The 13,040-nt window shown below is 38.4% G+C and overlaps 2 protein-coding genes across 2 annotated transcripts; both read left to right on the top strand.

The window, feature by feature from the left end:
* The first annotated feature begins 495 nt into the window (after nucleotides 1-495).
* Nucleotides 496-1,128, top strand: LOC131158506 (uncharacterized). The gene has a single exon (XM_058113376.1). It carries the CDS (start codon nucleotides 496-498, stop codon nucleotides 1,126-1,128), a length of 633 nt encoding a protein of 210 aa, XP_057969359.1.
* A 5,896-nt stretch (nucleotides 1,129-7,024) lies between these two features.
* On the top strand, nucleotides 7,025-12,659 carry LOC131157204 (O-fucosyltransferase 13). The gene is made up of 6 exons (XM_058111181.1): nucleotides 7,025-7,251; nucleotides 7,518-7,597; nucleotides 9,771-9,841; nucleotides 9,966-10,054; nucleotides 10,697-10,918; nucleotides 11,778-12,659. Exons 1-6 carry the CDS (start codon nucleotides 7,121-7,123, stop codon nucleotides 12,508-12,510), a joined length of 1,326 nt encoding a protein of 441 aa, XP_057967164.1. The 5' UTR covers nucleotides 7,025-7,120; the 3' UTR covers nucleotides 12,511-12,659.
* Nucleotides 12,660-13,040: the final 381 nt, after the last annotated feature.

The following is a 13,040-nucleotide window of genomic DNA, read 5'->3' on the forward strand; positions in this document are numbered from 1 at the left end:
GCAGAATCAGATTCAGGAAACCTCCCTTCCTTTTGTAAATCCTTGCAATATTTTCAGAAGAAAAAAGTCTTTAGCCAATCAAGTTCGTACACTTCTGATCTCTCACAACAGACCACAAGTCAAGGAGTTCGTCCAAACGACCGCTCTTGACAAGTGTCTCATTCCGGCCTCATCCAAAGAACAGTATGTCGATCTTGAGCTCGATCAAGATCTCATCAACCAATGGATTCGAGAAGGCTACACGCATCTTCACTTTGGTGCAGTTAGGTTACTACTCACTCTTCATGGCAGAAAAGGACTTCCAGTCACCACCAGAATCACTTTGCTCAATACAACGTACACTCAATATGAGCATGCAGCAATCGGTACCTCGCTTACCACTCTCCAAGCTGGTAGCGTGTGTCTCACCTTCTTTCCAAACTTCAACATTAATCTCAGAGACAAGAACCTGAGAAACTGCAAATAACTGGCGCTCCACAAGTCTCATCAGCCTACATGGTTACTCTGCATCATCAACTCATCTACAGACTCCAAGATCATGCTGTTGATCTTCCTCTACCAGGACAGTCCGAGGATACTATCCTGATCACTGCTGAACGAGAAGATGATGTCCCTACCATTCTACAGATCCCACGACAAATCCCTAGAGAAGAACTGAAAGAACTCATTCCTCTAGAATGGATTTCCAGTTATGAACAGCTTCATCAGCAATCTTCACCTATCCATCTTTCAGATCCTAAGTTCCAAAGACTTCCAGATGGTACGGTAAAGACAGTGTTCAACTCGAAAGATACAGCTTCATCCAGCACACCTCCGGTGTTCCAGTCACTAATGATAAAGCCTATTACTTTCGAGGATGACATTCCAGTCAGTCATGTTGAAGCAGACGGATCCCCCATCTATACAGACAAAATTGAAGGTCACTTCATATGGGATGTTGATCCATCAATGTGCGATCCAGATTGCTCTTGTTGCCAAACACAAAAAAGACAAACTAAACCATCCTGCAAACCCTTTTCTCCTCACAGAAAACCTGATGACCCATCCAGCCCATGGATAGGCATCCGACGCCCAAATCCAAAACCAAAACCTTTGTGGATCTATGATAGAGTCCTTGAAATTCTTTGAGAAGAAGGTCTCCTTCCTCCTGAAGAACCTGAACCAGAACCATATCAAACTGAACCCTACCAAACTCCAGTTTCCAAACTACCACCATCTCAGCCAATTCCCTGTTTCATGGCTTCTCCGTATGACAAACAGTTTCCACCCTTGGAATCAAGGTCATATACAGATTCTAACCTTCATTCTAGACCATTCATCCAACCCTCTGAAGTTCAACCAGACGGATCAAGGAAGCTTCCATCTCAAGCTGAACAAGTTCTAAACTGGCAAACTCAGAATGCTAGGACACAGAACACGACGCTGACTGCCTTTGATCATAAAGTTGACAGACTCATCCATCATGGCGCTCAGATGAATCAACGTTTTGATACCCTTGATTCCAAAATTGAAGCATTATATGATGATCTCAAAAGGAGAATTGATATTCTTAGTTCTGAACTCAGACAATTCATTTCTAAAGGATATTTTGGATCATTGTTCAGTGCTAAAGAAGAAGAAATCAGAAGACTCAGAGAAGAAGTATCACAGATTGAACGAGAATATTGTCCAACTCCTACACCAACCTACACACCTAAAGCTTTTCCATATTCTCCATCATATTCTTTCATTCCACATTCACCACCTACACCATCCTACAGACAGCCTGATTATTCCAAACATTTCAAATCCACTGCTGAAATCCTAAAGAAACATTCCCTTATTCCAGCAGCTCCTGTTACTCACAGATCTCCAATTCCAGCAAAACCTTTACCACCTGAACCTATTCATCAGCCACCTGAACCTGTTGATCAGAAACTCAAAAGTCCATTTGTTTCACCTGATCAATCTCCATCCTTCCTTGCTGATCCTATTTCTGAGATACCTATTGAAGACAACAGTGATGTTTCCACTGAAACTGAAACATCATCCTCCTCCTCAGATCAAGAGATTACTGATCTCACCAATATGATGATGGCATCTCCCACAGAACCAGGATCATCCAGAACTCAAGATTTCCATGAAGAGACCGATACCACAGTCCCTATTGTGGAAGAACCCTCTGAAGCCACCTCGGCTCCTCCTCAATCAGTTCCTCATCATTCAAACAACAACTCATGGTTCTCTTTTGATGGATTACCTCCAACTAAGTGGAGAGACAGAATTGGTGAATTTGGTGCATGGATTGATCTCCAACTCTCAAAGCCCGGGAACACATTACAATCAGTTCTTGTTGAATTTACATCCAGATTTACTAGTACATTAAGAGATTGGTTTCAAAGTCTTGGTGAATTCAGACAAGTCACGTTCATTAATTCCCAGATTCCCTCCTTTGCCTTGGGAGCACTCTATAGAGAATTTGTGGGTGATCCAGACATTCATGCCAATGTTGTTCGACAAGAATATTTTGAAATGAGATGTTGTTCTTTAAAGAAGAAGGATCTTGATTTTCATTATCAAAGGATGTCTAAACGGTATTATCTTCTTGGTGGATTTCATGATGATAATCTCAGACAAGTTTACATTAATTCATTACCAGAAGATATTCAGCCAGATTTACAGAGGAAGATTGCTTCTCTCTCTCGACCTCTCAAAGATATCTCCTTAGGGGAAATTCATCAACTGGCACTCACTGCTCTTGAAAAGTTATGTGACACCCATCAATTGTTCTCAAAGATGATCAAGTAGAATCATAAGTTCACGAAGCAATGCAAAAAGCCCTATTTACAGATCAAATGTAAAGAAAAGAATTGTACTTGTAGTCCTAAAAAGAAGAAGCATTTCAAAGATTACGGTTCTGACAAACTTTCCAAGAAAGATCACAGAAAGAAGAAAAGATTCAGATTCTTCAAAAAGAAGAACCGAAGAGGACATGAAAAATCTCCAAGATGTTTCATTTGCAAGAAGAAAGGACACTATGCAAAGCAATTCCCAATGAACAGGACAAAATCTACAAAGCTTGCCCAGCAATTACAAATTGAAGAAATTAATGCAGATGCAGAATCTGTTCTTTCAGAACAGGAAGAGATGACTAAAGAGACTATCCTCGTCCTCACTGATTCAGAAGATTCTGATTCAGACATTGATGATCACTCGGATGAATCCCTTCAAGTCCAACCAGTCCAACCTATTCTCTTCTCTCAAGATTCTCATATCAGTCCACATGTCCAGATCCAGCTCCTTCCTGAAAAACATGGTAAACCCATTCCTGTCGTTGCATTCATTGATACAGGATCTCATAAGACCATGATCAATCCTAAAGTCTTATCACCAGATTGTTGGTCTTCCCATACTCAATTTTTCAGAGCAGCTAATAACCAAATCTTTACAATCACTTTGATTTCCAAAAGAAAAATTGGGATTAAACTCCTTCCTAATTGCATCATTTGGACTCAGGTAATCGGTAGTCCACTTCCTCAAAAGGATGTTTTATTAGGATGGGATGTTTATTGTCTTTCAAAATCCTTAAGGATTCTTCCCACTGGAATTAAGTACAAAAGAGAATTCAAGCCTTTTACCCAGACAAACAAGATTTATTCTCTTTCGTATTCTCCTCTAGATTTTCAGCCCCATTCAAAATAAACTTCTGAAGTTATGTGCAGAAAGTCATGATCAGTTCATTCATGATCATCCACTTTGGAAAAACCCAGAATTCTTCATCCACATTCCCTTCAAGCTCAATGAAGATGTTAGTCCGACTAAGGCTACCCATCCGGGAATGACTCCTTCAGACCTCAAGCTTGCTAGAGAAGAATGTTATTCTTTACTAAGACAAGGTCTCATTGAACCAACCAATTCCTCTTGGGCATGTCAAGCATTCTATGTTGAAAAAAGATCAGAGAAAATTAGAGGAAAAAAGAGATTGGTTATTAATTACAAGCCGTTGAATGTGTTCATCAGGGATGACAAGTTCCCTATTCCAAAAGCCAGAACACAGTTCATCCATCTCGCTGAAGCACAGATATTTTCAAAGTTCGATCTCAAAGGTGCATTTTGGCAACTCGGCATTCACCCAGATGATAGATACAAGACAGCGTTCTGTATTCCGAATGAATAGTTCCAATGGACAGTTTTGCCCTTCAATTTAAAGATCGCGCCGTCACTGTTTCAAAAAGCGATGACTAGGATCTTCAATCCTATTCTGCATAGTACCCTGATTTACATCGATGATATATTATTGTTTTCAAAAGGTCATGCAGATCACCATCAGCTTCTTGAACATTTCCACCAGTTGGCATCACAGTACGGGATAATGTTATCAGAAAAGAAAAGCGTGATTGGACAAAAAGAAATTGATTTTCTGGGGATGAAAATTTCCCACGGTACAATCTGCCCAGGTCCACATCTCACAGAGCAATTATTGAAGTTTCCAGATGCTAATCTTTCTGTCAAAGAAATTCAACAATTTCTTGGCATAATTAATTACATCAGAGACTTCATCCCGCACGCAAGCCATCACACCAGCTCCTTGTCACAGCTGTTGAAAAAGAAACCTCCCCCATGGGGCCCTGATCAGACAAATGCTGTCAAACATTTGAAAAAAGCTGCCAAGGATCCACCGCCTCTGACTATTCCATCTACCGGCAATCTTATCCTCCAGTCAGATGCAAGTGACCATTATTGGGGTGCACTACTTCTTGAAGATAAGGATAACAGAAGAGCCTATTGTGGACACGCAAGTGGAGAATTCAAAGATTCACAGAAACAATATCACACCGTATTCAAAGAGATAATTGCGGTGAAAAATTGAATTTAAAAAATTGACTTCTATGTCAGATCGAAGCACTTCACAGTTGAAATGGACAACTCATCTTTTCCGAAGATGCTTGAATTCCACAACAAGATTCTCCCTGATCCACAGATACTCAGATTGAAAGACTGGTTTTCCCGATATGACTTCTCCGTGAAGCATATAAAAGGCGACCATAATGTTCTCGCAGACATGTTATCTCGCCCCAGGAAAACAGCCTTCCTCATATCTAAATACCAAGCTATACCACTGATATTCATGACCTCATCCTCATCCTCTCCTCCTGATATCCTCTACCTCAGTGCCTCTACCCAGATACACTTCCCACCGGAAATACCTCCAGAAACCACTGATGTTTCCAAGATCAAATTCTGTGCACAACCTTCCTGCTACCACTATGCTAAGAATATTGGTCATTACCAAACCTTTCCAGCCTACCCATTCCTTAATCCCTACGTCATCAACCCTTCATCCTTCAATACACATGTATTATGGTATCTTTGGTATCTTTCTGTTTTGCAGGTACATGCCGTATTCCTCCCTCTGTAGGAGACGTATGCCCATCTTCATGATCCAACCAACCAGAAATCACTGTTCTGGACCTTCCTCCAGTTGTTCGATCCACTATCCACATGGAGAAGAAAGCTGACCGCTCTCATGGGAAACCACAACCTATGGAAGATGAACCCCACTGAAGTAACTGCTGTACACAGTATCTTTATACTCCATCGACCGTATTTCTACAATCTTACTAGAAAGCTGTTATGGTCCCAGAATCAAGCTTATGAATGGGATACACTGTACAACCTTTCTACATGGCCAAGATACAAGTTCTCACTGCTGAACCACCTCTGTGAATTGAATGACCTGATGTCCTGCTCCGAGCTCGTCGTACTCATTCCAGACGAGATTCCTGCTCCAAAGCCACCAGATCCTCCAGATCCAAATGATCCAATGGACACAGATGATGAAGACAACCCATACAAGAAAATGACGTTCTACCATCCGATTCATGGACAGATAACGGATGAAGGCTACGTCAACCTCAATCTCTCGCCATCATGCAGAAGTCCAAAATGACAAGCCACGTCTGTGCCTACTTTATGTATTATTGTTGTTAAAGTCCACACTGGTGGGCCGTCCTATGTCTGTGTGTGTTGTAAGTTTGCTTAAAGTCTAAGTTTGTTGGCTTGATTTGTCAATAAGTCTTGCATAATTAAAGGTGGTGGGTCACTCCCGCACAAATGCAGCCGCCCATGTGCTGTCACCTTTATTTATGTCAGTTGTTAGTAGTTGAGTCCTCTTTGTCAAAGTTGTCAGTCGACGCCACAAAGTCTTCACCGACTTTGCTTTATGTCGTCGTCCATCTTTATGTCTCTTTCGAGTTTGCTTTATGTCACTCTCGTTGTTTGCGTATTATGTAAGTCTCGGGGTCTCAGACCTCTATATAAAGGGACTGCCTTCCCCTTTGTAAGGCAGACCAGAATCAGAAGAAGTCAGAGTGAAATAAAATTTCCTTTGTGTGCTCTCCATGGCTTTCTAATCTCCTTCTTCCCCTAAAGGCTATCTGCCCGAAGGACTTCTATTCTCTTACTTCTATGGACTTGTAATGTCTTTATGATATTACGAGGGATATCTTTACAGTGGATACCCGTAACCTGCCAAGTCACTGAGGAGTGGCACAAGGCTAACTTCTGGTTTAACGAAACTGTAATGGGTTCCTTGTAATGATCATATCATGGCGCCGAGTATGCTCTGTGCTTGCCTCTATGAGGATCCTGCACATTAGAAAGGTAGTACGGTCCCCGAAGACCTCCTCTGGTAAAGCATTTGGTTGAAGGACCCGAGTTCTCCGTTGAAGTGGCCGTGTGGAAGGCCTGTGTTGGAGATGTGGTCCTAGATTGGTTGCTTTCCTTTGGAAGGTCTTGGGGGTCCCGACTCTCATGTGGTATCAGAACCATGTCCTTGCTTGGAGTCCAGGAAAGTTAAGGTCATAGAAGTAAATTATAGAAGAACGAGGTGCAAATAGCTGAAAGGGGAAACTCATAAACCGTGGATATGTTTTATGATTTAGAAACTATTTGAAGTATTTTCAAGTATTGGGACGACGCCGTTTCGGTAACTTCCAAAATACATGTTTCTCAAATAAATTGGCTAAGTAAGCGTAGGTTGCTTACACCTCTCTCTCTCTCTCTGCGCGTGCAAATAAAACCCTAATTCGCGAATAAATTTTTCCCTTTCCGTCTCTCATCTGGCAAATTGAATCTATCAATGATCGTGCTCTCTGTGAAGCCTCTATTCTGCGTTCTTCTGGGCAGTCTTTCGCTCCTGCTCGCTGTGATCTTCTTATCCCCTTCGTCCTCTCCGTTTTCGCAGATCTCTGGCTCATCAGATTCTCCATTGTTCGTATGCAGTTCTTATCATTTTATAGTTGATTCTGTTTTATTTTGAATGAATGCAAGAAAATAAAGCAAAGTGCTGTCACATTGGAATTATTTAGAATTATTTATTTGTTTATAGTTTAGCTGAGGTTTCACTGAAAGAGCAAAAAATAGAAAAAAAAAAAAAAAATTTCCTCAATTTTCTTGGCTGCCAAGCAGTCAGTTTTCCTCTATTCAGTTGAGAGTCCATTCATTGGAAATGACACACCCAGGTTTGCTATTTGCAGTGGAAAAGTCGAGATATGGAATATTCGGAGGATTGCTGAGTGGCGGCCTTGCAAATGGTGGCTGCAAGGAGATATAACTGGTTGGTTCACTTTTTAAAATTTGCTATTCGCTATATAAAATGTATCTCCAACTCAGTTAATTGCACTAAAATCGCTATGTAGTACCAATACTACTATCTAAAAAGCACATAATTACGCTATGTCAATTTTGATTTCAATTTAAAAAAAAAAAAATAGAGATTAGTTGTGAAGCATTAAATTCTTTAATGAAACTTTACAAATTGCTATAAACATAATAATGCAAGATTTAGAACTACAATGTTACGAATAAAATACATCAATAACTTCTACATGGTGAATAAAGCGCACTACATAATATAATAATCATATTAAACATATTCACTTAATATAAATGAAATTCATAAATTACTTGAATATAATTTATTTTATCAATATAGAAAATTTGGAGATAAATGGTCAAAGAAAATGTTGTAGGTAATATCCAAGTTTAAACTTTTTTTAGACTACTTCTGAAGTCTTAAAGCTATCATTCATATGGGTTGTGAAAATGAAATTTTAATTTCAAGGAAAATTATGTTAAAATTTTGACAAATTTTGCTAAAATTTTGAGATTCCAATATTTTGGAAGATTTATGAAAATTTTGAAATTTTGTGAGACAAAAATTGGTTGATATTTTGATTTTGAGTGTGGTGGAAAGTGGTGATTTCAACAGAAATTTTGACAATCTTGTGGAAATTTGAGACCATGCCGACACCAAGATGTGACATGGAAAGACACAATATTTATATGACAATAGGAAAAAATTTTAAACAACTGGGATATGAGTATTTGACATGACAACGATACCAATTATTTAATTCAAAAAAATGCATATTTAGGCTTATTCAGTGTTGTATTTTTTCCTTTAGATGTTACCTACCGCGGTAAAGTAAATTTACAATGAATTATAGGCATTATTAATATGCATTCTTGTATTCAACAAATAAATTTCACCAATGTTTATTGCCTAAATTCATGTTCCGTAATTTGACATTAACATCTATAAAAGTACCATCAGACTTATATCACAATCATAAAAGTATCTTCAATAAAAAAAAAAAAAAAAAAAAAGAGCTAATAATGGAAAATAAGGAACTAACAATTAAGGAGAACAAAAAACAATGTTCCAAGAACAAGTAGTAATCCAGGAAAATATATATATAGATATATATATATAACAAGAAAAAAAAAAACATGTGAGGCCATTTCAAGAATTTTTAAGGTAGGGTAATAACGTGTCAGACTGTGTTCGGGAGCATTGGAGTGGTATTGGAAAATTAATTTAATTAATTTGGGATCTGTAAAGCACTACTGGGGGTATTCTATTGGTATTCCAGTGTTATAGGGAGCAAATGCGAGAATAATTTCAAGAAACTTGATGAATAAAGGGAAATTAAGAAAAGCTATGCTTGTTCAGAGTATGAGGCAGAAGTTTTAAGCTCAAATCAATCATTTTAAAGTGGTTCATGGTAGGGAATTGATCCTGCATACCAGTTTATTTAATGGTAATTAATTTAATGGATGATTTTTTTTTAATTGATTGCATTCTCAATATTGACTTTTAGATTGAAATGCTCAGTAAAGAAGATAGTAGAGTTTTTCATGGGAGATACAAAAACACAATTTGTTGGTATGTTTAGTTCTTAGGCTATAGTAGGATGGTCTTGGCTAAGCTTCATAGTCTGTGTTTGGTACGATCAATATGAGGGATTTGGCAGGCTAACATGCAGTTCTCTTTCCATGACCACGGTATTTCCCCCAGCACAAGCAGTGAATGCTAATTTACATAGGAGCATGTTGTAGGTATGAAATGCAAATAAAAAAAAAAAAAAAGAAATTGTGCACTGCCCTTCTGAGGCAAATTGTAGAGGGCAGGCCAACCATGGGACAGGATAAGTATCATAGTCATTCCAGTTCAATTCTGCAAACCCCGGTCTGCAAAACAAACACACCCATGAAATAATACAAGAAGTTTGGATATAACTTTAATGATAGTGCAGGGAATTTGGAAAAATTATTGAACAAATGCGATAATTTGGTTTTCCTTGAGATAATCCAAGAATGTTGTCACAATTTCTGTGATAGGATGTCAGGTCGACTAGGATTTTGAATTGATTTTTTATATTTCTGAGTCCTTCTTTAATTGGTTTTCATGCAGACAATTGCATTGGTTTTTTGTTGAAATACTGCAGCTCTGCCAGCAGAGAGTAATGGATATATCAGAGTGGATTGCTATGGTGGCCTCAATCAGATGAGAAGGGATGTGGGTACTTCACATTTTTTCTGTAACTGCAAATATTTATTTCCGTGAACTGTTTTGAAGTGTTATTTTCCTGATTTAAATATTATTTTTGGCTGAGATTGAATTTATTTATTGTGGATTGTAGTTATGTGATGGTGTAGGCATTGCACGTTTACTTAATGCAACTTTGGTCTTGCCGAAGTTTGAAGTGGCTGCATATTGGAATGAATCAAGGTAAAACTCAGTTTATGTTTATCATTTACCATGTTTGCAAGAAGTTGTTTACTGCTCTGAGAAAATGAGCAAGTTTTAAATTTGATCTTTCAAGTTTTTAATTGTTCTAAAATAATGAAATAATGTTATTAGCACAAGAACCATCTTTAGGGATCCTTTGGATAGAGTTGAAAATAGTTCATGTCAGAATTCATCTAAAATTGGCCATTATTCCCTTGTTTAATTAATTGTCAGAAAAATATTGAGCTATACAATTTATAGTGGCATCGCTGTGAAGAATTTCCTCTGCCAGGTTGAGAATTTGGTTTGGTTATACATATTTAAGCTTGGCAATGGTCTTACCGATACAAACATTTTTTAAAAACTTTAATTAATTTTATTTGGATGAGATTGTGGTATAACTCCATAGGTTACATTTGGTTCAATGAATGTCTAGTATTCCTAGGAATGCAGGGGAATAAGATGGGAGTGTAATAAAAATGGTATAGGAATATAATAATAAATTTAAAGGAGTTTTCAGAATTTTCCTTTAGGGTGAGAAAACATCTCTTTTTCTAAGTTATCAAATTTTTATGTTATGATTGGTCTTTTTCTAAGAAAAAAGACATACCGGAACCAAATGTGACTATAGTTTTTCTGCAGCGGTTTTTCAGATGTGTTCGATGTTGACTACTTCATTCAACAGTTGAATGGCTTTGTTAAAGTTGTAAAAGAACTGCCTGCTGAGATTGCATCAAGAGAACCTGTTCAGGTGGATTGTAGCAAACGCAAGGGTCATTTTGACTACATTGAAAGTGTTCTCCCTTCACTGCTCAACCATCATTATATTTCAATCACACCAGCAATGAGCCAAAGAAGGGACAGGTACCATATTATTTCAGTTCTTTTGGCATCTTGGTTGCGCTATGAATTTAATATGGTTGATGATAATATAATTTTTTTATTAAAAAAATATTTGAAAGATTCATCAACTTATACCATAAATCCTGGGGTGTGTGTTTAGTCTTTGGCCCACTTGTGGCTGCCACTATCTTTCAGAAGTTTGATAGATTTATTTGAACTGTTTAATAAACTTCCTTCAGGTGTAAAGGAAAAAGTCGGAAAATTGTTTAGTATCTAAATTTAAGTTTTTCAAGGGTGAGCCTTGACCCAGTGGTAAGGATTAGGGGTCATACTCAAACCTAAAGGTCATAAGTTCAAGTAATGAAAACAGCTTCTCTAAAGGTGGAGGCAAGGATGCTGTACATCACGCCCAACCCAAAACCTCAACATGGTGTGGGAGCCTTGTGCATTGGATGTTGCTTTTCCCATTTCTTTTTCAGTCTGCTTTTGTTCAAAAACATTTTGAGTATCACTAGCAAGAAATACTCTTCTCCCTCCCCCTGATCCCCTTTTTTGGTACAAAGCTCTCAAAAACTTCCTACTCATAACCCTCTCCAAAGGGAAACTTGAATGTGGTAATCTGGAGCTGGACATGTGAAAAGAGAAATGCTAGGCAAAAATCTTTTCTTGTACAGGCAACACTCTGGAGATGTGATTATTCCATATGGCTAAGAATCCTTGGCAGGTTAAGCAAAAAAAAAATGAACAGTAAACTGCATGGAGGGAGGGCAATAAACGGATAATGAGAAGGGAAAAACTTCTCAGCTCTTTTTCTTTTTTGTTTTACTTCATTATGTACATGTTTATCAAAGCCCTTTCTGACTTGTTCTGTATCTTGTAGGTATCCTCTGTATGCAAAGGTTGCTCTCTGCCAGGCTTGTTACAGTGCATTACGCCTTACCAGTGCTTTGGAGAAGAAAGGCTTGGAGCTTCTGCAAGCTATTCCTAAGCCCTTCCTCGCCCTTCATCTTCGATTTGAACCGGACATGGTGGCCTACAGTCAGTGCGAGTACCATGGTCTTTCTCTTGCTTCTATGGAAGCCATTGAAGCAGCCCGGGGAGAGCGAAAACCATGGACTGGAGAGGCAGCCCATGTTTGGAAAAACCGTGGGAAATGCCCCCTCACACCTAAGGAGACTGCATTCATACTTCAAGCTCTTTCCATCCCAACAGCCACAAATATTTACTTGGCAGCTGGTGATGGTCTGATGGAAAGGGAAGGGTTGACGTCTATTTACACCAATGTTATTACCAAGTCAACCCTTCTCAGTGGAGAGGATCTCACAACCATGCATGGGAACACAAAAGCTGCCCTGGATTATTATGTATCTATCAACAGTGATTCCTATGTAGCAACTTATTTTGGAAACATGGATAAGATGGTAGCAGCAATGCGAGCTTTTAAGGGGTTGCATAAAACTCTATTTTTAAGCAGGAGAGCTTTTGCTGAATTTACCTCTCAGGGCTTGAAAGGAAGGGATTTGATGGAAGCCCTGTGGAAGGCTCATAGAGATGATTTTATTTTGGGAAGAGGGTCTGCTTTGCCTGAATGTTTCTGTGAGTTCAAATTGTGATGTTTAGATATAACCTGATAGGATCAACTCATTATTTCTTTTTATTTGTTTGTGATATTGAGGTACACATTGCTTTTCTGTTGGGGAATTTTTGTGGGAGTAAGATGTGCTATTCGACACATGCCAATGCGAAGTCTTAATTTGTTTTATTTTTCGTGCTCTTCTTGTTGTTCATGGTTGTTTGGTGCATGCACTAATCACCAAATCAAAACATGTTAATGGATATTTTAAAGAAAATATGGAATATATATATATATTAGTTCTTTTAGACAATGAGTTTCAGGTTGGCAAACTGAAATTGATGGTTCTTGTATGATGTTGATTTCATTCAATCATGGAAAGGACATCAGTGCTAGTGAGCTATTATTGTGCGAGACTAAATGGAACCCTAAAAACTGATTCCCAAACTGAACAAGACAACAAAGTAACAGACGCAATGCAATTCTCATGCTCCTCAACAAACGAATAGATGCAATGCAATCCTCATGCTCCTCAACGAATGAATAGATGCAATGCAATTCTCATGCTCC

Source organism: Malania oleifera, chromosome 6, assembly GCF_029873635.1.
Source record: "Malania oleifera isolate guangnan ecotype guangnan chromosome 6, ASM2987363v1, whole genome shotgun sequence".
NCBI classification, from domain to species: Eukaryota; Viridiplantae; Streptophyta; class Magnoliopsida; order Santalales; family Ximeniaceae; genus Malania; species Malania oleifera.

Excerpts from the sequence above, each read along its gene's own strand:
- LOC131158506 (XM_058113376.1), top strand. The coding sequence starts at position 496 with ATGGTTACTCTGCATCATCAACTCATCTACAGACTCCAAGATCATGCT.
- LOC131157204 (XM_058111181.1), top strand. The coding sequence starts at position 7,121 with ATGATCGTGCTCTCTGTGAAGCCTCTATTCTGCGTTCTTCTGGGCAGT. Across the intron at positions 7,252-7,517 it reads GGCTCATCAGATTCTCCATT|TGGAAAAGTCGAGATATGGA; the intron begins GTTCGTATGCAG and ends TGCTATTTGCAG. Across the intron at positions 9,842-9,965 it reads TCAATCAGATGAGAAGGGAT|TTATGTGATGGTGTAGGCAT; the intron begins GTGGGTACTTCA and ends TGTGGATTGTAG.